Source organism: Choloepus didactylus (genome assembly GCF_015220235.1).
Source record: "Choloepus didactylus isolate mChoDid1 chromosome 25 unlocalized genomic scaffold, mChoDid1.pri SUPER_25_unloc2, whole genome shotgun sequence".
Classification (NCBI taxonomy): Eukaryota; Metazoa; Chordata; class Mammalia; order Pilosa; family Megalonychidae; genus Choloepus; species Choloepus didactylus.
In genome coordinates this window covers 5,570,741-5,597,278 of record NW_023637607.1, presented here as the reverse complement: position 1 = coordinate 5,597,278, position 26,538 = coordinate 5,570,741, and the positions used below count along the sequence as shown (strand labels likewise).

The window sequence follows — 26,538 nt, the reverse complement described above, 5'->3', positions numbered from 1 at the left end:
GAAGATCGGAAAGCAGTGACACGAACAGATATCTGCACGCCAATGTTCATAGCAGCATTATTCACAATTGCCAAGAGATGGAAACAACCCAAATGTCCTTCAACAGATGAGTGGATAAATAAAATGTGGTATAGACACACGATGGAATACTACGCGGCAGTAAGAAGGAACTATCTCGTGAAACATATGACAACATGGATGAACCTTGAAGACATAATGCTGAGCGAAATAAGCCAGGCACAAAAAGAGAAATATTATATGCTACCACTAATGTGAACTTTGAAAAATGTAAAACAAATGGCTTATAATGTAGAATGTAGTGGAACTAGCAATAGAGAGCAATTAAGGAAGGGGAAACAATAATCCAAGAAGAACAGATAAGCTATTTAACGTTCTGGGGATGCCCAGGAATGACTATGGTCTGTTAATTTCTGATGGATATAGTAGGAACAAGTTCACAGAAATGTTGCTATATTAGGTAACTTTCTTAGGGTAAAGTAGGAACATGTTGGAAGTTAAGCAGTTATCTTAGGTTAGTTGTCTCTTTCTTACTCCCTTGTTATGGTCTCTTTGAAATGTTCTTTTATTGTATGTTTGTTTTCATTTTAACTTTTTTTTCATACAGTTGATTTAAAAAAGGGAAAGTTAAAAAAAAAAAAAAAGAAAGAAAAACAAGGAAAAATAAAAGATGTAGTGCCCCCTTGAGGAGCCTGTGGAGAATGCAGGGGTATTCGCCTACCCCACCTCCATGGTTGCTAACATGACCACAGACATAGGGGAGTGGTGGTTTGATGGGTTGAGCCCTCTACCACAGGTTTTACCCTTGGGAAGACGGTTGCTGCAAAGGAGAGGCTAGACCTCCCTATGGTTGTGCCTAAGAGCCTCCTCCTGAATGCCTCTTTGTTGCTCAGATGTGGCCCTGTCTCTCTAGCTAAGCCAACTTGAAAGGTGAAATCACTGGCCTCCCCCCTACGTGGGATCAGACACCCAGGGGAGTGAATCTCCCTGGCAACGTGGAATATGACTCCTGGGGAGGAATGTAGACCTGGCATCGTGGGACGGAGAACATCTTCTTGACCAAAAGGGGGATGTGAAAGGAAATGAAATAAGCTTCATTGGCAGAGAGAATCCAAAAGGAGCCGAGAGGTCACTCTGGTGGGCACTCTTATGCACACTTTAGACAACACTTTTTAGGTTCTAAACAATTGGGGTAGCTGGTGGTGGATACCTGAAACTATCAAACTACAACCCAGAACCCATGAATCTCGAAGACAGATGTATAAAGATGTAGCTTATGAGGGGTGACAATGGGATTGGGAAAGCCATAAGGACCACACTCCACTTTGTCTAGTTTATGGATGGATGAGTAGAAAAATAGGGGAAGGAAACAAACAGACAAAGGTACCCAGTGTTCTTTTTTACTTCAATTGCTCTTTTTCACTCTAATTATTATTCTTGTTATTTTTGTGTGTGTGCTAATGAAGGGATTGATTTGGGTGATGAATGTACCAATATGTAATGGTACTGTAAACAATCGACAGTAAAAAAAAAAAAAAAAAAGCTCAGGGACTTCATCACCAGTAGATCAGTCCTATAAGAAATGCTAAAGGGAATTGTGCAGGCTGAAAGGAAGGAACACTAAACAATTGACTGATATCACATGAAGAAATAAAGATTTCCAGTAAAGATTACAGGGTAAATATAAATACCAATACTACTGTATTTTTGATTTGTAACTCCACTATTTACTTCCTACAGGATCTAAAATACATAAACTGTAATGATAAGTCAGTGGTTTTGGACTCAATGTAAAATATGTAATTTTTGATGAGAACTACATAAAGGTGGGGGAATGGAGGAGTATAGGAACATAGTTTATGTGTCATATTGAAGTTAAGTTGGTATCAAAGAAAAACAAGATTGTTACAGATTTAAGATGTTAAATTTAAGACCCATGGTAAACACAAAGAAAGTATCAGAGAATATGAACATAGAAATGAAAAGTAGAGTATGGGTTAAGAGTAGTGGGGGAAGGGGCAATGGGGAGTTAAGAAATGAGTGTAGGGCTTCTGTTTGGGGTGAAGGAAAATTTCTGGTAATGGATGGTGGGAAGGTGATGGCATTGCAACATTCTAAATGTGATTAATCCCACTAAAGGAATGCTAGGGAGGGGTTGGAATGGGAAGATTTAGGCTGTATATATGTTTCCACAATTGAAAAAAAGAAAAAAGAAAAAGACAGTCTAAATAGATAACGACAATTAAATGCCAAGGATGATCCTGGATGAGATCTGAGGATGAAGGAGAGGAGGGTCAAAGGGACACACTTGGGACATAAGAAAAAAAAGGAAATAAAGAATGTAAGCTTTGTATCAATGTTGAATTTCTTGAACTTCTTGCTGCGCTTAATGGGATTGCATAAAAGAATGTTCTTGTTCATGGGAAATGTATACGTGAATAATATTGCATGTTCAAGGATGTGTTCAGCTTGCTCTTCTGTGTTCAGAAGACAGAGAAATAGATGATGGATGATAGGGAGGGAAAGAAAGAAATGGTGGTATGACAGGATGTTAAAGTTGGTGGATCGGGGTATCAGGGGAGGGGGTTGGGGTATGCTGGAGTTCTGTGTATGACGTTTGTATTGTTTTTGCAACTATTCCTGTAAGTTTGAATTTATTTCAAAATAAAATTTAAAATAAAAACCAACTACTGACTATTCAGTGGGTACTAAGGTGAGAAGGCAGTGGTATGACATATTTAAGATTCTGAAAAAGAAAAATTGCCAGCCAAGAATTCTTTATCCAGCAGTTTCCCTTCAAAGTTGAGGAGAGTTTAAAATATTCACAGACAAACAAATGCTAAGAGAATTTGTTAACAAGACACCTGCCCTGCAAGAAATATTAAATGGAGTTATAACAGCTGATAAAAAAGAGAGGAGTGAAGGTGCCTCAGAGTAGGCCAGGAGAGGCTGTGCAGGTAGCAAACCTGAGCCCCATGCTCTGCCACCACTCCTGACAATATTCCCCTCCCAGAGGAAAGTGGCACAGCTGCCCAGGGATGATGGCAGGTCCAGGATGCTCCCTAGTGGCCTCCCCCAGAAATTCTCTATCTGCCACTTCTTCATGGCCTGATTCTTACTGGGCTTCTCCCTGCTCTGGCTGCAGCTCAGCTGCTCTGGTGACATGGCCCAGGCAGCCCAGGGACAATGGCAAGAAACCCCTGGCCTGTCCTGGACTTGCCCCCGCAAGCCACCTTCTGAGCACTGGGAAGAAGATGCATCCTGGGGTCTGTGCTGCTTGGCAGTGCTGGTGTCCTTCTGGGAATGCTTTGAGGAGCTCTGAATGTAATAAAAATGTTCAGAAATAGATTGTGGTGATGAATGCACAACTATATGATTGTACTGTGAACAGTTGATTGTATACCATGGATGATTGTATACTATGTGAATATATCTCAATAAAACTGAATTTAAAACATAGATAGATAGATAGATAGATAGATAGATAGATAGATAGATAAATAGATAGATAGATAGATAGATCTGAACGTGGTTAAAAGGGGAAATGTTCTTTCTCTAACTTAAACCACCCTGGCAGGTGATCTCACCGCCCCTCCCCCTTTGTGGGACCTGACTCCCAGGGGTGTAAATCTCCCTGGCAACGCAGGATATGACTCCCAGGGATGAATCTGGACCCAGCATCATGGGATGGAGAACATCTTCTTGACCAAAAGTGGCATGTGAAATGAAACAAAATAAAGTTTCAGTGGCTGAGAGACTTCAAATGGAGTTGAGAGGTCACCCTGGTGGACACTGTTATGCACTATATAGATAACACTTTTTAGGTTTTAATGTATTGGAATAGCTAGAAGTACATACCTGAAACTATCAAACCCCAACCCAGTGGCCTTGATTCTTGAAGATGATTGTATGACAATGTAGCTTACAAGGGGTGACAGGGTGATTGTGAAAACCTTGTGGATTGCATGCCTTTTATCCAGTGTATGGATGGATGAGTAGAAAAATGGGGGTAAAAAACTAAAGGAAAAATAGGGCAGGGGGGATGATTTGGGTGTTCTTTCTTCACTATTATTTTTTATTGTTATTATCACTTCTGGTACAAGGTAAATTAAAAAAATAGATCAGGGTGATCAATGAACAACTATATGATGGTAATGTGATCAATTGATTGTATATTTTGGATGATTGTGTGTGTGAATAAATCTTAATTAAAAAAGCAAATGAGGGAGGCGGGGCAAGATGGAAGACTGGTGAGCCGTATGTTTTAGTTACTCCTCCAGGAAAGTAGGTAGAAAGCCAGGAACTGCATGGACTGGACACCACAGAGCAATCTGTCTTTGGGCATACTTCATACAACACTCATGAAAATGTCGAACTGCTGAGATCAGCGAAATCTGTAAGTTTTTGTGGCCAGGGGACCCGCGCCCCTCCCTGCCAGGCTCAGTCCCGTGGGAGGAGGGGCTGTCAGCTCCGGGAAGGAGAAGGGAGAACTGCAGTGACTGCTCTTATCGGAAACTCATTCTACTGATCCAGACTCCAACCATAGATAGACAGAGACCAGACACCAGAGAATCTGTGAGCAGCCAGCCCAGCAGAGAGGAGACAGGCATAGAAAAAAAAAAACAACACGAAAAACTCCAAAATAAAAGCAGAGGATTTTTAGAGTTCTGGTGAACACAGAAAGGGGAAGGGCGGAGCTCAGGCCCTAAGGCGCATATGCAAATCCCGAAGAAAAGCCGATCTCTCTGCCCTGTCGACCTTTCCTTAATGGCCCTGGTTGCTTTGTCTCTTAGCATTTCAATAACCCATTAGATCTCTGAGGAGGACCCTTTTTTCTTTTTTTTTTTTTTTTAATCCTTTTTTCTTTTTCTAAAACAATTACTCTAAGAAGCCAAATACAGAAAGCTTCAAAGACTTTCAATTTGGGCACGTCAAGTCAAGAGCAGAACTAAGAGAGCTCTGAGACAAAAGGCAATAATTCAGTGGCTGAGAAAATTCAATAAACACCACAACTTCCCAAGAAAACGGGGGTGTCCGCTCACAGCCACCATCCTGGTGGACAGGAAACACTCCTGCCCATTGCCAGCCCCATAGCCCAGAGCTGCCCCAGACAACCCAGTGTGATGGAAGGGCTTCAAATAACAGGCACACACCACAAAACTGGGCGTGGACATTAGCCTTCCCTGCAACCTCAGTTGATTGTCCCAGAGTTGGGAAGGTGGAGCAGTGTGAATTAACAAAGCCCCATTCAGCCATCATTTGAGCAGACTGGGAGCCTCCCTACACAGCCCAGCAGCCCAGAACTACCCTGAGGGGACGGCACTCAGCTGTGACATAGCACAGTCATCCCTCAACAGAGGACCCGGGGTGCACAGCCTGGAAGAGGGGCCCACTTGCAAGTCTCAGGAGCCATACGACAATACCAAGGACTTGTGGGTCAGTGGCAGAAACAAACTGTGGCAGGACTGAACTGAAGGATTAGACTATTGCACCAGCTTTAAAACTCTAGGATCACCAGGGAGATTTGATTGTTAGGGCCACGCCCCCTCCCCGACTGCCCAGAAACACGCCCCACATACAGGGCAGGCAACACCAACTACACATGCAAGCTTGGTACACCAATTGGGCCCCACAAGACTCACTCACCCACTCACCAAAAAGGCTAAGCAGGGGATAACTGGCATGTGGAGAACAGGTGGCTCGTGGACGCCACCTGCTGGTTAGTTGGAGAAAGTGTATTCCATGAAGCTGTAGATCTGATAAATTAGAGATAAGGACTTCAATAGGTCTACAAACCCTAAAAGAACCCTATCAAGTTCATCAAATGCCACGAGGCCAAAAACAACAGAAAATTATAAAGCATATGAAAAAACCAGACGATATGGATAACCCAAGCCCAAGCACCCAAATCAAAAGACCAGAAGAGACACAGCACCTAGAGCAGCTACTCAAAGAACTAAAGATGAACAATGAGACCATAGTATGGGATATGAAGGAAATCAAGAAGACTCTAGAAGAGCATAAAGAAGACATTGCAAGACTAAATAAAAAAATGGATGATCTTATGGAAATTAAAGAAACTGTTGACCAAATTAAAAAGATTCTGGACACTCATAGTACAAGACTAGAGGAAGTTGAACAACGAATCAGTGACCTGGAAGATGACAGAATGGAAAATGAAAGCATAAAAGAAAGAATGGGGAAAAAAATTGAAAAAATCGAAATGGACCTCAGGGATATGATAGATAATATGAAACGTCTAAATATAAGACTCATTGGTGTCCCAGAAGGGGAAGAAAAGGGTAAAGGTCTAGGAAGAGTATTCAAAGAAATTGTTGGGGAAAACTTCCCAAATCTTCTAAACAACATAAATACACAAATCATAAATGCTCAGCGAACTCCAAATAGAATAAATCCAAATAAACTCACTCCAAGACATATACTGATCACACTGTCAAACACAGAAGAGAAGGAGCAAGTTCTGAAAGCAGCAAGAGAAAAGCAATTCACCACATACAAAGGAAACAGCATAAGACTAAGTAGTGACTACTCAGCACCCACCATGGAGGCGAGAAGGCAGTGGCACGATATATTTAAAATTCTGAGTGAGAAAAATTTCCAGCCAAGAATACTTTATCCAGCAAAGCTCTCCTTCAAATTTGAGGGAGAGCTTAAATTTTTCACAGACAAACAAATGCTGAGAGAATTTGCTAACAAGAGACCTGCCCTACTGGAGATACTAAAGGGAGCCCTACAGACAGAGAAACAAAGACAGGACAGAGAGACTTGGAGAAAGGTTCAGTACTAAAGAGATTCGGTATGGGTACAATAAAGGATATTAATAGACAGAGGGGAAAAATATGGCAAACATAAACCAAAGGATAAGATGGCTGATTCAAGAAATGCCTTCACGGTTATAACGTTGAATGTAAATGGATTAAACTCCCCAATTAAAAGATATAGATTCGCAGAATGGATCAAAAAAAATGAACCATCAATATGTTGCATACAAGAGACTCATCTTAGACACAGGGACACAAAGAAACTGAAAGTGAAAGGATGGAAAAAAAATATTTCATGCAAGCTACAGCCAAAAGAAAGCAGGTGTAGCAATATTAATCTCAGATAAAATAGACTTCAAATGCAGGGATGTTTTGAGAGACAAAGAAGGCCACTACATACTATTAAAAGGGGCAATTCAGCAAGAAGAAATAACAATCGTAAATGTCTATGCACCCAATCAAGGTGCCACAAAATACATGAGAGAAACACTGGCAAAACTAAAGGAAGCAATTGATGTTTCCACAATAATTGTGGGAGACTTCAACACATCACTCTCTCCTATAGATAGATCAACCAGACAGCAGACCAAGAAGGAAACTGAAAACCTAAACAATCTGATAAATGAATTAGATTTAACAGACATATACAGGACATTACATCCCAAATCACCAGGATACACATACTTTTCTACTGCTCACGGAACTTTCTCCAGAATACATCATATGCTGGGACATAAAACAAGCCTCAATAAATTTAAAAAGATTGAAATTATTCAAAGCACATTCTCTGACCACAATGGAATACAATTAGAAGTCAATAACCATCAGAGACTTAGAAAATTCACAAATACCTGGAGATTAAACAACACACTCCTAAAAAATCAGTGGGTTAAAGAAGAAATAGCAAGAGAAATTGCTAAATATATAGAGACGAACGAAAATGAGAACACAACATACCAAAACCTATGGGATGCAGCAAAAGCAGTGCTAAGGGGGAAATTTATAGCACTAAACGCATATATTAAAAAGGAAGAAAGAGCCAAAATCAAAGAACTAATGGATCAACTGAAGAAGCTAGAAAATGAACAGCAAACCAATCCTAAACCAAGTGCAAGAAAAGAAATAACAAGGATTAAAGCAGAAATAAACGACATAGAGAACAAAAAAACAATAGAGAGGATAAATATCACCAAAAGTTGGTTCTTTGAGAAGATCAAAAAGATTGACAAGCCCCTAGATAGACTGACAAAATCAAAAAGAGAGAAGACCCATATAAACAAAATAATGAATGAAAAAGGTGACATAACTGCAGATCCTGAAGAAATTAAAAAAATTATAAGAGGATAGTATGAACAACTGTATGGCAATAAACTGGACAATGTAGAAGAAATGGACAACTTCCTGGAAACATATGAACAACCTAGACTGACCAGAGAAGAAATAGAAGACCTCAACCAACCCATCACAAGCAAAGAGATCCAATCAGTCATCAAAAATCTTCCCACAAATAAATGCCCAGGGCCAGATGGCTTCACAGGCGAATTCTACCAAACTTTCCAGAAAGAACTGACACCAATCTTACTCAAACTCTTTCAAAACATTGAAGAAAATGGAACACTACCTAACTCATTTTATGAAGCTAACATCAATCTAATACCAAAACCAGGCAAAGATGCTACAAAAAAGGAAAACTACCGGCCAATCTCCCTAATGAATATAGATGCAAAAATCCTCAACAAGATACTTGCAATTCGAATCCAAAGACACATTAAAAAATCATACACCATGACCAAGTGGGGTTCATTCCAGGCATGCAAGGATGGTTCAACATAAGAAAAACAATCAATGTATTACAACACATTAAAAACTCGAAAGGGAAAAATCAATTGATCATCTCAATAGATGCTGAAAAAGCATTTGACAAAATCCAACATCCGTTTTTGATAAAAACACTTCAAAAGGTAGGAATTGAAGGAAACTTCCTCAACATGATAAAGAGCATATATGAAAAACCCACAGCCAGCATAGTACTCAATGGTGAGAGACTGAAAGCCTTCCCTCTAAGATCAGGAACAAGACAAGGATGCCCGCTGTCACCACTGTTATTCAACATTGTGCTGGAAGTGCTAGCCAGGGCAATCCCGCAAGACAAAGAAATAAAAGGCATCCAAATTGGAAAAGAAGAAGTAAAACTGTCATTGTTTGCAGACGATATGATCTTATATCTAGAAAACCCTGAGAAATCAACGATACAGCTACTACAGCTAATAAACAAATTTAGCAAAGTAGCGGGATACAAGGTTAATGCACATAAGTCAGTAATGTTTCTATATGCTAGAAATGAACAAACTGAAGAGACACTCAAGAAAAAGATACCATTTTCAATAGTAACTAAAAAAATCAAGTACCTAGGAATAAACTTAACCAAAGATGTAAAAGACCTATACAAAGAAAACTACATAACTCTACTAAAAGAAATAGAAGGGGACCTTAAAAGATGGAAAAATATTCCATGTTCATGGATAGGAAGGCTAAATGTCATTAAGATGTCAATTCTACCCAAACTCATCTACAGATTCAATGCAATCCCAATCAAAATTCCAACAACCTACTTTGCAGACTTGGAAAAGCTAGTTATCAAATTTATTTGGAAAGGGAAGATGCCTCGAATTGCTAAAGACACTCTAAAAAAGAAAAACGAAGTGGGAGGACTTACACTCCCTGACTTTGAAGCTTATTATAAAGCCACAGTTGCCAAAACAGCATGGTACTGGCACAAAGATAGACATATAGATCAATGGAATCGAATTGAGAATTCAGAGATAGACCCTCAGATCTATGGCCGACTGATCTTTGATAAGGCCCCCAAAGTCACTGAACTGAGTCATAATGGTCTTTTCAACAAATGGGGCTGGGAGAGTTGGATATCCATATCCAAAAGAATGAAAGAGGACCCCTACCTCACCCCCTACACAAAAATTAACTCAAAATGGACCAAAGATCTCAATATAAAAGAAAGTACCATAAAACTCCTAGAAGACAATGTAGGAAAACATCTTCAAGACCTTGTATTAGGCGGCCACTTCCTAGACTTTACAACCAAAGCACAAGCAACAAAAGAGAAAATAGATAAATGGGAACTCCTCAAGCTTAGAAGTTTCTGCACCTCAAAGGAATTTCTCAAAAAGGTAAAGAGGCAGCCAACTCAATGGGAAAAAATTTTTGGAAACCATGTATCTGACAAAAGACTGATATCTTGCATATACAAAGAAATCCTACAACTCAATGACAATAGTACAGACAGCCCAATTATAAAATGGGCAAAAGATATGAAAAGACAGTTCTCTGAAGAGGGAATACAAATGGCCAAGAAACACATGAAAAAATGTTCAGCTTCACTAGCTATTAGAGAGATGCAAATTAAAACCACAATGAGATACCATCTAACACCGGTTAGAATGGCTGCCATTAAACAAACAGGAAACTACAAATGCTGGAGGGGATGTGGAGAAATTGGAACTCTTATTCACTGTTGGTGGGACTGTATAATGGTTCAGCCACTCTGGAAGTCAGTCTGGCAGTTCCTTAGAAAACTAGATATAGAGCTACCATTCGATCCGGCGATTGCACTTCTCGGTATATACCCGGAAGATCGGAAAGCAGTGACACGAACAGATATCTGCACACCAATGTTCATAGCAGCATTATTCACAATTGCCAAGAGATGGAAACAACCCAAATGTCCTTCAACAGATGAGTGGATAAATAAAATGTGGTATATACACACGATGGAATACTACGCGTCAGTAAGAAGGAACGATCTCGTGAAACATATGACAACATGGATGAACCTTGAAGACATAATGCTGAGTGAAATAAGCCAGGCACAAAAAGAGAAATATTATATGCTATCACTAATGTGAACTTTGAAAAATGTAAAACAAATGGTTTATAATGTAGAATGTAGGGGAACTAGCAGTAGAGAGTAATTAAGGAAGGGGGAACAATAATCCAAGAAGAACAGATAAGCTTTTTAACGTTCTGGGGATGCCCAGAAATGACTATGGTCTGTTAATTTCTGATGGATATAGTAGGAACAAGTTCACAGAAAGGTTTCTATATTATGTAACTTTCTTGGGGTAAAGTAGGAACATGTTGGAAGTTAAGCAGTTATCTTAGGTTAGTTGTCTTTTTCTTACTCCCTTGTTATGGTCTCTTTGAAATGTTCTTTTATTGTATGTTTGTTTTCTTTTTAACTTTTTTTTTCATACAGTTGATTTAAAAAAGAAGGGTAAGTTAAAAGAAAATAGAAAGAAAGAAAGAAAAACAAGGAAAAAAAATGATGTAGTGCCTCCTTGAGGAGCCTGTGGAGAATGCAGGGGTATTCGCCTACCCCACCTCCATGGTTGCTAACATGACCACAGACATAGAGGACTGGTGGTTTGATGGGTTGAGCCCTCTACCATAAGTTTTACCCTTGGGAAGACGGTTGCTGCAAAGGAGAGGCTAGGCCTCCCTATATTTGTGCCTAAGATTCTCCTCCTGAATGCCTCTTTGTTGCTCACATGTGGCCCACTCTCTCTGGCTAAGCCAACTTGAAAGGTGAAATCACTGCCCTCCCCCCTACGTGGGATCAGACACCCAGGGGAGTGAATCTCCCTGACAACGTGGAATATGACTCCCGGGGAGGAATGTAGACCCAGCATCGTGGGACGGAGAACATCTTCTTGACCAAAAGGGGGATGTGAAAGGAAATGAAATAAGCTTCAGTGGCAGAGAGATTCCAAAACGAGCCGAGAGGTCACTCTGGTGGGCACTCTTACGCACACTTTAGACAACCCTTTTTAGGTTCTAAAGAATTGGGGTAGCTGGTGGTGGATACCTGAAACTATCAAGCTACAACCTAGAACCCATGAATCTCGAAGACAGATGTATAAAAATGTAGCTTATGAGGGGTGACAATGGGATTGGGAAAGCCATAAGGACCACACTCCACTTTGTCTAGTTTATGGATGTATGAGTAGAAAAATAGGGGAAGGAAACAAACAGACAAAGGTACCCAGTGTTCTTTTTTACTTCATTTGCTCTTTTTCACTCTAATTATTACTCTTGCTATTTTTGTGTGTGTGCTAATGAAGGTGTCAGGGATTGATTTAGGTGATGAATGTACAACTATGTAATGGTACTGTAAACAATGGAAAGTACGATTTGTTTTGTATGACTGCGTGGTATGTGAATATATCTCAATAAAATGATTAAAAATAAAATAAAATAAAATAAAAGGAATACAGAGCATTTCCAAAAAAAAAAAAAAAAAGCAAATGAACATTGGGGGGAGGAGGGGAATGGATGTTTTGGATGTTCTTAATTTTTATTTTTATTTTATTCCTTGGAGTATTGAAAATGCTCAGAGTTTGATTGTGGTGATGAAAGTACAACTATATGCCAATACAGTAAACAACTGATTGAACACTTTGAATGATTGTATGTTATGTGATTATATCTCAATAAAATCGCATTTTAAAAGGGGGGAAATGTTAGGTTGAATGCATGATAATAGAATGAGTTTTTCAAAAAATACATGAAACTGCACTACACAAACAGTGAACCCTAAGTTAAACCATGGACTATAGTTAATAATGCAATTAGAAAAATATGCTTTCATCAATTGTAACAAATATATCTGTTCTAGTTTGCTAATGCTGCCAGAATGCAAAACACCAGAGATGGATAGGCTTTTATAAAAGGGGGTTTTTGTTACACAGTTACAGTCTTAAGGCCATAAAGTGTCCAAGGTAACACATCAGCAATCGGGTACCTTCACTGGAGGATGGCCAATGGTGTCTGGAAAACCTGTTAGCTGGGAAGACACGTGGCTGGCATCTGCTCCGAAGTACTGGTTTCAAAATGGCTTTCTCCCAGGACATCCCTCTCTAGGCTGAAGTTCCTCAAAAATGTCACTCTTAGTTGCACTTCGGGTATTTGTCCTCTCTTAGCTTCTCCAGGGCAAGTGTCTGCTTTCAATGGCCGTCTTCCAACTGTCTCTCATCTGCAGCTCCTGTGCTTTCTTCAAAGTGTCCCTCTTGGCTGTAGTTCCTCTTCAAAACATCACTCACAGCTGCAGTGAGTTCCTTCTGCTTGTCAGCTCATTCATATGACTCCACTGATCAAGGCCCACCCTGAATGGGTGGGGCCATGCCTCCATGGAAATTATCTCATAAGAGTTATCACCCACAGCTGGGTGGGGCACATCTCCAAAGAAACACTCAAAGAATTACAATCTAATCAACACTGATAACATCTGCCCACCCAAGGTTACATCAAAGATAATGGCATTTGGGGGGACATAATACATTCAAACTGGCACAATATCACACCAATGCAAGGTGTTAATTACAGGGTGGTATACGAGAATCCTGTATTTTATGCATGATTGTTCTGTAAACACAATTTCTCTAATTAAAAAAAAAGAAATTACATACTGAAAAATAAAGTGATTGGGACTGTTACCTTTGCTTTCCACAGGTCCATGGGAGAAAACCTCAGCCCAACTAATCAGAAGGCAGGGAGAAGCAAGAGAGACAAAGCCTTGGAAATAAAGCTTTAGCAGCTGCACCACAAATAGGTGTTTCAGGAAGATGGGTGTAATGAAGAGCCTCTGGAATGCACCCTAGAAGCCCCTGTACAGTCATCCCTTTGGCCTGATCTCAATTTTGTTGAGTGCTTTGACCAAAGCCATCCTTACCTCCTGGTTTCTCAGACTGTAGATAAGAGGGTTGAGTGTAGGAGTGATGAGACTGTAGAAGAGGGAGACCACATTGTCCTGCTGTGGGCTGTGGTAGGCACCAGGTACCATGTACATGAACACAGCTGCACCATAAAAGAGCCCCACCACAGTGATGTGCGAGGAGCAGGTAGTGAATGCCTTATGGCGAGCCTCATCTGAGCGCATGCGTACAATGGCCCTCAACACATGGCCGTAGGAGGTAGTAATAAGGGACAGGGGAAGCAACAGGATCAGCACCCCCGAGGTGGACAGAGCCAGTTCATAGGCAGAGGTGTCTGCACAGGAGAGCTTCAGCAGGGCTGGCACCTCACAGAAGAAGTGGTCCACGATGCGAGAAGCACAGTAGGGGAAGTGCAGGGTAATGGAAGTCTGGATGGATGCGTTGAGCGCACCTGCCAGCCAGGATGCTCCCACCATTAGCAGGCACACCTGGCGTCTCATGAGCACAGGATACTGCAGGGGGTGGCACACAGCAACGTAACGGTCATAGGACATGAGGGCTAGCAGGATGCCCTCAGCCACGCCCATCAATGTCAGGAAGAATATCTGAGCTGCACACCCCAGGAAGGATATAGAACCCTCTCCCTGTAGGAAGTCAGCAGCCATCTTCGGGATGGTGACTAGGGGGAAGCTAACGTCAAACAAGGAGAGCTGGCTGAGCAGAACGTACATGGGTGTGTGGAGCCGGGAGTCCACGTGGATCAGAAAGAGCAGAATGGCATTGCCCAGAAGGCCCATGACAAACGTGGCAGACACCAAGGAGAAGAGGAGCAGGCTTGGCTGTGAGTGACTGAAAAATCCCATCAGAATGAAGTCCAAAACCTCTGATTTATTCACATCTCCCATACTCTATGCAATATACTTTAACCACAGAAGGAAAAGGAGCCCTTCAGATGTTTCATCCCACGGGCCAACTACAGTTGATTGGTAGTGGCTACCTGAGGTGTGCTCTTGAGGAAAGTTATGAGGGCCACAGCTAGAATCAGGAGGAATAAAAGCCTAATTGATTAGTGATGTCTGCCACAGGCATGGGAATGAAGAGCAGTAACATGCAATCTGAATGAGACACTTAGCCACACCTCTGTCAAGAACTACCCTTGACCCTTGGCCCTTGCAGTCAAAATTTCGAGGTCCAAGTTGGAGACAATAACATAGCTACAGTGGATTTTTTAAAATTTTTCCCAAGTATAAATTTATTAGAAGTATTTTTGTTGTACAAAGTTCCCTTAACTCCCTTTCTAGAGTCCATTCCTCTATGCCACAAGACTTAGGTTTCTAAATAATTACATGTCATCTAATATGCCATACAATATTCCAAATGCTTAGAAGTCTTAATTCATATATCCCTTACAGCAACATTCTATAGTAGCTACTAATTGACTCTTTTAAGTTGTGGGGTTAAAAGTTAAATTGATTTCCTAAGATCTCCCAGGATGTGACACCTGGACCCTGAGTTGTGTGCTTAACCATTAGGCTAGGCTGCCTCTTATTTGCTAGTAACATTTAAACAGAAAGCTGGATTTTTGACAGATAATAAACTCACCTCAAATCTAAGAGCTGAATGACTGACCACACAACCTTCTTCCTTTTCCAGAAGGCAATATATTCTTACAAAAATTATAGGCCCAGGAGAGGAGAGGGCAGCCCCAGTAATGCCAATGTAGTATATTTTGAAACTGCCTTGACTATAATTGCTTTGGATAATGTCGGCCCAGGTGATATAAGATTCATGGTATTCTTACCATATGTGAGAACATATGCCAGAAGTTGCTTTGATGAACAGTTTCTGAGTATGTGTGGTTTTGTGTGTTTCACAGAGGTGGAATAAAAAGGCCTGGGGGAGCCAACTTATGTTTGGACAATAAAAAGTTGATGAAACAGCAGCAAATCACAACACTTGCTCACTACTATAGACCTTTTCTTCATTTTTTTCCTCATCCAGTTTCAACCTGAAATTCAGTTTCCTTTTACCAGCATAACTCCTATTACCAACACAAGATGGGTCTGGAAATTTCTGTACCACAAGACTCAGTAATATAGGAGATTATTTTTTTCTCTATGTCCAAGGTCAAGTAATTCCTTTTGTTGTGTGTGGCTGAAGTAGTCGTGATGCAAATTTTTGTTATTCTCTCTGTTTCCCCCAGAGATCCTTCAATGGTAAGCATATAGGCAAGATGTTTGCATGGCCTTGTTTCAAGGAATGTTTATGGAGCAGAGCACAGCAGTAGTCTGAGGCCAATGTCTCTAAATGATTTTTGTAGCTTAAATGTTTGATGCAACTTTACTTGGTACCCTGGAGAAGGAGAGCAAAGAGAGAAATGCCATTTTGCATAGTGACAGTTCAAGAATTGATTCTCATGGACTCAATAGCAAATAGAATTCATGATTCCCATAAGTAGAGGAAACTGCCTTTCTAATATAGAGCTGTGTCCTGTGAAAGTCATTTATGCTTGGGGAGAAGACAGGCTGATCATCTATAAATCTGTGGAGGAAGTTATTGGTTTTAGAGAGATTTGTAAATATTAAAGATTATATATTTTATTGTATACATGCATATATACATTGGTTTTTGAATTTTTATGTGAACATATAGAAACTTTCAAAATGTGGTTTTTAAAGTATTTCAAGTGAAATAAATATGGCCTTTAAACTTAGATGTTTTGGTAGTTATCAGAGGAATTGCTTCTCAACATGAAAGTTACCAGGAGGGGGAAATTTCTTCAGGAGAGAATATCAGTGGATATGATATAGAGGGATGGGGGGCTTCTGGGAGGAAAATGGCTCTTAATTTTCTGGGAATGCAATTTGAAAATGGGTGGAATTTAGCAGGTGACAAACCCTTTAGAATTTTGCCAATCAATTCCTCATATTTTCTGGAGAAGTATCACATTGACCATTATTGAACCAGAGGAAGGAATGTTCTGGTGCTCCAGGTGCATGTAACTGTATCTTGTTAATCTTTGTTATTATCATTTTCTGTTAATCTTTTATCATTATCATTTTCTGAAATATAGATATTTCAGAGAACAAACTCTTTTAACCTAGGTCACTGAATCAGTCAGGATTCTGGCAGGAAAGACTTGACACACTCAAATGTGATTTGAGGGGTTCTTAATAAAAAGTAGAAAGATGTTAGGGAAACCATAAAGTTTAAAGCAGCATACTGGATTTATTAAGGGTCAGTTATTCAAAAACATTGGGATTTTGTTCTGAGGGGAGCAGTGGCTTCTAGAATCTGGAAACAAAGGAAGTTGTGTAGGTATAGTCATTTTGTAGGAATTGTGACTTTGGTCTATGCACATAGGGAGCTAGTTTTAGTAAACATCCTTCCCTTGCTCTCTTCCCTCTCTATTTCTTACCACATGCCTCCCCCTGGCTGAATCCAAAACAGAACCAGAAGGCACATGAGCCTATTCATGCAATCCACAAAGAACATCCTTCTGGGTCATGGGGTGGAGAATAGGGAATGGATATGTTGGACATTTGAAACATATACAGCACAGCTTCTTTAGTCAGCTTAAAATCCCTGCCATCATGAAGTTTTGTTTCCTAGATGAAGAGTTGCTTCTGCTTTCTGTTTCTTCAAAAAGAGCCAGACTTCTTGAACACTGCTCCAGCACTTTCATCTAGTTACAGTTGAAGTGGATTATCAGGCTCATACTAAACGAGCTTAACCTGAGCAGATGGCCTCCTGTTAAACTGACCACCATTGTATGTCTTCCTCTGCTCTTTTGGACCCTTTGTGCTGTGTACGCAATAAAGCAGTCATTTGCTGAAACTTTCTGTTGTGCCTGAGCCTGTGTTCACACAACGCACTGAAATAAAATAGTATTTTAACTTCTGAAGTCTGGGCATGGTTTAGCTGGCTCCTCTGCTCAAGGTCTAGGAGGCTGTAAACTCAGAGTGGAATATTTTAACACCCTCCACCACAGGGGTCCTGGAGCCAAAGCAGAAATGAGATTCTACAGAGGCTGGTAGGTGAAATTGGGGCTGATGGGCCTGCAGCAACAAATCAAGCAAGAAAACAGGTATAAGGGTCTGGGTCAAATGCCTGGATGAGAATCTAGAGCAAAGAGAAATCTATAAGGAGCCAACACTAGAGTCCAGTTGAGGGTATGAATCACAGAGGAATGCTTGGGTGACAGTAGGTTGGGGATCAAATGGCCTGGGATGAGGGAGGGAGAATCATTGTCAATGAATTCAGCTATTACTGGTGATTGGATTGCATGGAATGGGAGAATTCTGACATGAGGTTAGTCTGGCCAAATTTCAAAGATATCATGCCTATAATATTGAGAGTCTTTAATAAATATTGGTTGAGTGAATGAAGTGGACAAGAAATATAACCAAGGATGAGAAGGACTGCACACTTAAATTAATAATGCTTGACTCCTTCAGCAACTGCCAAGTCCCCTGGCAAACTTTTATTACCCCAGAATACCATGCACCACCCAACTCCAACACCAGAAAATGCAAGACCCTAGGAATGTCCATCTCTAACTGCAGGTAGAGACAGACAAGTGGATTCTACTAAGGGACCTCACTGGAGATTTGTCCTGAGGCTGCCAATATTATTGAGACCCATTCAGAGCAGGAAGGGTTGGCATGGGGAGGGAAATCAACTCTCGATACTCTGATGGCCAAGTAGGTGATAAAACTTACCCAAGGACATCTTTTGGGTAACCAGAATCTGATTTATCCTAATACAGAAGTCAGGATTTTCCTTGTCTGACAACTGTCAGCCCGTTTTATCACCTCTTTCTTTCTCCAGACCCAAGTTTACACTTTGTACTAAAGCTCTTTGCCCTAAGACTGCAATGGAGTTATTCATTGATCAGATGGTCTACAAGGCTGTATTCAGTTATTCACCATCCTGATGTTCTTACCACATCCAGCCTCTCAACCTACCTTCCAACCATTCAGCAAAATCTGCCGTGCACTGAGATGGGCACAAGGGAGGTGCAGATGAACAACCCAGACAGGATTCATGCTCCCTTTGGCCCCACAGTCTCCAGTAGGAGACCAATGACAAACAAGAAGCTAAATGGACAAGATCCTTCTGATAGAAGGAAGAACAGTGAGGGAAGTAAGTAGATACTTTGTATGAAACAACTGGGGACACCACATGGCATGGTCAGGGATGCTTCTCCAGACAAGTGATAGCTGCCCTCCCTGAGAGAGACAAGAAAACTCATCTTCACACTACTGAGACATTAACGAGACTGGCTGTGGTTTGTGCTAACAAACAACTCTCTAATAGTGAAATCCAACAAAGAATGGAGTTGGCTTCTTTGTCAGTGGCATTTTCCAAAGTCAGACAATGATGTAAAGGACTGAGATAACTTAGTCCTGTGGTTAAATAATTTAGAATTTGAGGGACAGAGCAAGCATCTATCAAATCCTTTCAGAACAGTCTGATCCATGAAGTAAAAGAGATGCATACTGAATGCTTTGGGTACCCAAAGGATGAGGTGACTGGGGTGGGTTCAGGAAAGGCATCATAGAGAACAAGGCATTTGAGTTGAGTTTTGAAGGTCAGGTAGGAGTTTTCCAGGCAAATAGAGGAGGAAGATTGCTCCAGGCAGAAGGAATGGGCACTTGGGTTATATTGGTGGTTAAGAAAGTCAGATTAAAACGGGCTTGGATCCCAGCCCAGCCACTTTGAAGCTATGACCTTGGTAAGTTATTCAACCTCAATTTCCTCATTCATAACATGGGTGACAGTCACCTGGCTCACAGGCATTGCTGTGAAGACTAAATAAAATGATGAATGCATGTATATGTCACATGGCAAGTATACTCAATCAATTTTAAATGTTATTAATTCTCTAGAGGGGAAAAGCATTAAAGATTGCTGACTGGATATCACATGCTTAGCATGGTGCAAGGTACGTAGGACATTCTCAGTCAATGTTGTTATGTCATTACTATTATCATTCATCATCATGGCCTCTTCCGAGGTCAATCCTGGACCTGTTCAGCTCATTCTCCTTAGTACTGTCCTGCAATCCTTGCACCATTGCCATTACTGGGTGGAAATCCATCTACCCCTTCTCTGGCCTCTGCGATCCATTAATAAAGTCTTTAAAGTCCCTCCATTCCCTTCCCCAACCCCATTGGCTTAGAATATGGTTTTTGTGTCTCAACACTATTGACATTTGGGGACAAATGCATTGTAGGCTGTTTAGTAGCAGGATCCTTGGCCTCTACCTACTAGGTTCCAGTAGCACCCACCACCCAGGCATGGCAACCAAAAATGGATCCAGATATTACCAGATGTCCCCTGGGGACAATATTGCCCCTGGTTGAGAACCACTGGCTAAGAGTTTCAGCAGAGATGGAAGTACTGTGGCCTGCAGAGGTCTCACTAGGCAATTCCTCTTCTAGATGTTTATTTTTTAGTTATACAGGATCAGACCAACACTAATACCAGGAATACTTCACCATTTCCACATCATAAAGAAAATTAAAACTTTTCTTCACAATTTGTTGCCAACGTAGTGCCAAACCATCCCTGCCTTCGTTAAGTATCCCAGCTGGTAAAATAGCATTTACTACAGATCACAATCAAGGGCTTATTACAAACACAAATAATCCAGCCCTGCTCTGTCCACTCACACAGCTGCCCTGAAAGCAGTTGACACCAATTGGGTGCAGACTGTGCAGCAGGAAGCAGGCTAAGTATTTTATATACTTAACTCTTTTTTGCATGTAGTAACACATATATAACATAAAAATTTGCCTTTTTGACCATTTTTCCCTTTAGACACACCAACAATGAATATGTTCCTATTTCTCCACATCCTCTCCAACACTTGTAATTCTCTGTTTTTTTTTTTTTAATAGTAGCCATTCTTGGGGGTGTGAAATGGTATCTCATTGTGGTTTTCAATGTGTTTCCCTGATGGCTAATGATATTGAGCATTTTTTCATGTACTTTTTATAGCCGGTTGTATTTCTTCTTCGGAGAAATATCTACTTAAGTCTTTTGCCCATTTTTTAAATGTGTTGTTTGTCTTTTTGTTGTTGAGTTGTAGGATTTTTTTATATATTCTGAATAGAAAGCCCTTATTGGATATGTGGTTTCCAAATATTTTCTCCCATTGTATAGGTTGTCTTTTCACTGTCATGATAAAGTCTTTGGATGCACAAAAGGTTTTAATTTTGATGAGGTCCCATTTATCTTTTTCTCTTTTGTTGCTCGTGCTTTGGGTATAAAGTCTAAGAAACAATTGCCTGACACAGGGCCCAAAGATGCCATCTGTATTTTATGGATGAGAAAACAGATTCAGAGAAGTGTTCTGACTTATACACTACCATCCAGCAAGGAAGTAAAAGAGCCAAGATTTGAACAAAATACTGACCCAAATGTAAAGTCCATGTTTTTTCCTCTTCCTTACATGCCCCCAGGAAAACACTGTAGTAGTTATTTCAGGGATTGTTTCTCTCTCTCGCTCGCTCTCGCTCTTCCTCTCTCTCTCTCTCTCTCTCTCTCTCTCTCTCTCTCTCTCTCTCTCTCTCACACACACACACACACACACACACCTGATGCCTTTGCAACACCAGGTTGTGACTTTTTGTCTAAAGAGTGATTGCAACCCAGTATTTCCTAGTACAGAAGCCACACTCACCAGCCCACAGGACACATATTGCACTCCAGAACTCTTTTTGGGCTGGTGTTTCCCCTGGGTTCAGGCACCTGTTAGTACATAGGGAAGGCATCTGAGAGTTGGTTGATTGTTTGGGTCTGGAATGCAGTGTGATTGTCACACCACTGGTACTTCTAATTCATCTGCTTTCAACAACCCTGATCTACTGTCATGGAAACATAGACACACACACACTTGGACCTATGTGCCCCCAAACTCACCTTTCCTTCCAGGGTTTCCAGGTAAGTATACTATTGTTGATATATCTAGGCAAACAAAAACCTGGGTTTTGGAATCTCCAGACAGTGGTTCCTTTAATCCAGTTGTGATCCCCTCATGTCCTAGTTCAACCTGAGATTTTTACACACTCTTCCACCAGGACCTCTTTTGGAAAAAGTATATCTGCTCTTCCAACCCCCAGTCCTCCCAACCAAGTAGGCAGAACTGTGCAGAGCCAGGACATGACTCTTTGATCTGGGCTGGGTCACCTCACAGTGACTCTTAAATCAATTATTCATACTTGGTTTGAAGAGGAGCCCCTTCAACAAATTTATGAGTTGTAATTTCACCTCTTCATTCCCCCATTTTCCTCAGTGATTCCAAAATTTGGGTTTGGGATCCCTTTGCTGAAACTAAGTGACCAAGTGAAAAGGTGCCCATAAAATTACCTCCTCGACTATGACCAGGCATGGCTTGGGCTCTTGAGCACCTTAATAATCAAATGATCAAAAAGTTGAACATGAAATTACCATATGACTAGCCATCTCACTTCTTGGTATATACCCAAAAGAATTGAAAGCGGGGACTCAGAGAAGTGTTCTGACTTATACACCAGCATCCAGCAAGGAAGTAAAAGAGCCAAGATTTAAACAAAATACTGACCTGAATGTAAAGTCCATGTTTTTCCATCTGCCTTACATGCCCCCAAGAAAACATTGTAATAGTTATTTCAGGGATATTTGCACACCAATATCTTTGTACACAGCAGCATTATTCACAATTGCCAAAAGATGGAAGCAATCCAAGTGTCCATCAACAGAGGAATGGATAAACAAAGTGTGGTATATACATACAATGAAATATTATTCAGCCATTAAAGGAAATGAAGTTCTGATATACACTACAACATGCTTGAAATTTTAATACATTGTGTTGAGTGAAATAAGACAAAGACAAAGAAATAACTATTGTATGATCTCACCTATGTGAAAAACCTATAATAGGCAAATTCATAGAGAATGAAAGTAGATCTTAAAATACCAGGAGCTGGGGTGGGGGTTGGGTGAAGGGAATGGGGATGTTATTGCTTAATGGATACAGAGTTTCTGTTTGAGGTGATGAAAAAGTTTGGGTAATGGATGCCAGGTAATGGGTGATGGTATTAACTATACTACTGAATTGTACACTTGAAAGTGGTTAAAAGGAGAAATTTTGAGTTTACATATGTCACTACAATAAAAAGTTAAAGAAAAAGTTTTGATGATGTGACAGTTGACAGGCACTGTCACTTATATTGTTTATTTAATTCTCACATCCAATTACCACAGCTTAAGGCACAGTAGTAGGGCTCATTCAATAAATATTTTTTGAATGAATAAATTCTGCAAGGGAATCAATATTTTTATCAGAACCAATATTATGGACAAGTGGGCTGGAAAAGCATAACTGACTTACCTAAATTTAGCTGCTAAGAGGGTGGACCAAGATTTGAAGGCACATCTGTCTGATTTCAAATTGTGAGCTCTCTCTACTCTGGATGCTGCTTCTTTCTTTGTGCTAATATTTAACTAGATACCCTGGAGTTCAGAACAGAGGACTCCTCTCAGAGGTCATTAGTGTGGATGGCCCATCCCCTACAGATGAGCCAAACGCCCCCTCCACCTGTCCCAGACAGGTTCTCCTGGTCCCAGTCCCATGTCCATGGCCAGATCCCATGCCTCAATGTTTCCAGCAGCCTTAATAGAAAATCACATCTGACCTGCTGTCTGGACACCTGGCCTGCTTGTGTTCACAGCAGTGATGATACAAGGGGGGAAACCATTCAGCTCAACAAACAGACCTCTGCCTGAAGGTTGGGAAATGCCAGAGAGGTCGATGAGAATCCATCCCATTTTTATTTTAATACTAGTATAGACCCAACCCAGCATGTTCCTGGATAACAAAACCAGCAGTTCTTTGGGTCTACCCTGCCACTAAGGTCTTTTCTCTAAATTGTGCTTGGACCCACAAGATCCCAACCAGTCCTGGGTTCCAATCGCTCACCACTACTCACCAGGGTCTGTGTGCAAACAGTGAGTGATCCTTCTCAGCACCCCATGAGCAAATCAAATCCCTTCATTTGAGGACCATCCCCAATAAAACCTCCCTGGATTCCAGCACCGGGGACTTAACCAGCTCCCCTCTGGCCTGTGCAAATATAGACATCATCTTCTGGGGATGGAGGCTGCCAGGGGAGCTGTTGCATCAGAAAACCCCTCTGGGTCTCCATTTCTGCTAGAAGGAAAATTAATTGCAGTGAAAGCCTAGAGACCTTGATATTTGGATACTCTCTGGAGGAATGTGGATAAAATGTTCTCACCTTTTATCTAACCACAGGAAAGAGGAACAGTACTGACATGGATAAGTAAAGGTAGCAGATATCCAGGTCTCTTCGTTTGGATCTATGTAGGAGGAGTGGATAAGGGAGTCCATTTCTGTGAATGTACACACCCACCCTACACTCTACCTCTTAAAAAATATTCTAATGTACAAGGAATTTCTTCTGAATTAATTAATGAGGGCAGGGATGGTGTTGGAACAGCCAGAAGGCAGCTTTGTTGTGTTGGGACGTTTCTTCCTCTAAACTGCATTCTTGACTGGCTTCCAAAACCCATGAGAAGCAATGCTCTACAGACAAATAACTCTTGGGCCCATGAGCAACTTGTACCATGCCACCACCCTCTACTCCCAAGCCCCTGGCAGACACTAGTAATTGATCTCATTATTTCCTACCTGTGAGCCTGGATGGAGCTTCTCAAATCAGCACCCCAAGCAACCAAGCCTTATCAACTGGATTTGCCATTCATAATGAAACTTACTTTCCAGGCAGGCTCTAGACCAATACTCAAAGCAGCTGGTCCACAAACTGCTACAGTCCTCATGGAGATAAAAAGCTTGCACAAGAGAGAAATTCAACACACTGCTTCCTTCACTGAAAAAGTCTAGCTATGGAGGAAAAATGCCAGTTGAACTAAAACTTAGAGATGTAGTTGAATTGAAAACTGTTTCCAAGGTTCTTTTCTCCTCAAGGACCAATAACAGTTCATGACCAACATCAGTTCATGAACCACACTTTAGGTATCACTGTCATTGACAGTTTCTGGGCCATAAAACATATATCAAGAGATACATACATTTTATGAAGTTTGAACATTCACAACAATATGCTTCACATTCTAATAGAAAAAGTTTAACCAGGGAGAACTTCTGTGGAATGTATCTGCATTTTTCTTTAATTACTCACTTTCAGTTGGTTTTAATTTTAAGAATTGACTTAACTTCATCTTTTGTGCCAACCTTGTATTGTTCACTAACCATCACCTTTTAGCTTTGAAATAAACCTAAAATTTAAAAATGGCCAAAAAAATAGAAACACCAAGTTTTTTCTCAGTTTTTCTAACTTCTTACTTAACATTTTTTACTTTAATTTTATTGAGACTGTTCACATACCATACAATTATCCAAAGATCCAAAGTGCACAATCAGTTGCCCATGGTACCATCATACAGCTGTGCATCCATCACCACAATTATTTTTTTTCAATTTTTAGAGCATTTTCATTACTCCAGAAAAGAAGTAAAGACAAAAAAAAGAAAAGAAAACTCAACTCCTACTATACCCCTAACCACCCTGATCCATTATTGACTCATAGTATTGGTATAGTACATTTGTTACTGTTGATGGAAGAATGTTAAAATACTATTAACTATAGTACATAGTTTGAAATAAGTATATTTTTCCCTATATACCCCTCTATTATTAACTTCTATTTATAGTGTCATAAATTTGTTCTGATTCATAAAAAATATTTCTAATATTTGTATCTATATAAGGACATCTCCATTTCTTCCACAAAGAAGGAGGAAGAGTCAAAGAAGGTAGAGAGACAAAAGAAAAAGAAAAAGAAAGAAAAAAGTACAGCTTAAAAGCAACAAAAGCAAAGATAGAATTGAACTGAAGTACAATAAAAAAGTCACCAATGCCAAGAGTCCCATACCCCTCCCTTATGGCCCCCTCTTTCAGGCATTTAGCTTTGGTATATTGTCTTTGTTACATGAAAAGAAGCATAATACAATGTTTCTGTTAACTATAGTCTCTAGTTTGCATTGATTGTATTTTTCCCCAGTAACATCCCATTTTAATGCAATTTTATTGAGATATATTCACATAACATACAATCCTCCAAAGTGTAAAGTTGTTCATAGTATCATCATATAGTTATGCATTCATCACCGTAATCAGTCTTTGAACATTTTCATTACTCCAGCTTGTACCACCCCATTTTTAACACCTTGCAAGATTGACATTCATTTGTTCTCCCTCATGTAAAAACATATTTGTACGTTATCACAATTGTTGAACACTCTAGGTTTCACTGAATTATACAGTCCCAGTCTTTATCTTTCCTCTTTCCTTCTGCTTTCCCACATGCTCCTAATCTTCCCCTTTCAACCATACACAGTCATTTTTGTTCAGTGTCCTTACATTGCTGTGCTATCATCACCCAAAATTGTGTTCCAAACATCTCCCTCCTGTCTTCTCCTATCACTCTGCAGTGCTCCCTTTAGTATTTCCTGTATGGCAGGTGTCTTGTTCACAAAATCTCTGTTTGTCAGAGAAAATTTTAAGCTCTCCCTCATATTTGAAGGACAGTTTTGCTGGATATAGGGTTCTTGGCTGGTGGTTTTTCTCTTTAAGTATCTTAAATATATCACACCACTTCCTTCTTTCCTCCATGGTTTCTACTGAGAAATCCACACATTGTCTTATCAAGCTTCCTTTGTATGTGAAGGATCACTTTTCTCTTGCTGATTTCAGGATTCTCTCTTTGTCTTTGATGTTTGATAATCTGATTATTAAGTGTCTTGGCATAGGCTATTCAGATCTATTCTGTTTGGGGTACACCGTGTTTCTTTGATCTGTAATTTTATGTCTTTAATAAGAGATGGGAAATTTTCATTGATTATTTCCTCTATTATTGCTTCTGCCCCTTTTCCCTTCTCTTCTCCTTCTGGGACACCCATGACACATACATTCATGTGCT

At 40.4% G+C, this 26,538-nt stretch overlaps 1 protein-coding gene across 1 annotated transcript; it reads right to left on the bottom strand.

The window, feature by feature from the left end:
- Window positions 1-13,488: 13,488 nt before the first annotated feature.
- On the bottom strand, window positions 13,489-14,433 carry LOC119525512 (olfactory receptor 2Z1). The gene has a single exon (XM_037824301.1). It carries the CDS (start codon window positions 14,431-14,433, stop codon window positions 13,489-13,491), a length of 945 nt encoding a protein of 314 aa, XP_037680229.1.
- Between the last annotated feature and the right edge of the window lie 12,105 nt (window positions 14,434-26,538).

Coding starts and splice junctions, on each gene's coding strand:
- LOC119525512 (XM_037824301.1), bottom strand. CDS start 14,433: ATGGGAGATGTGAATAAATCAGAGGTTTTGGACTTCATTCTGATGGGA.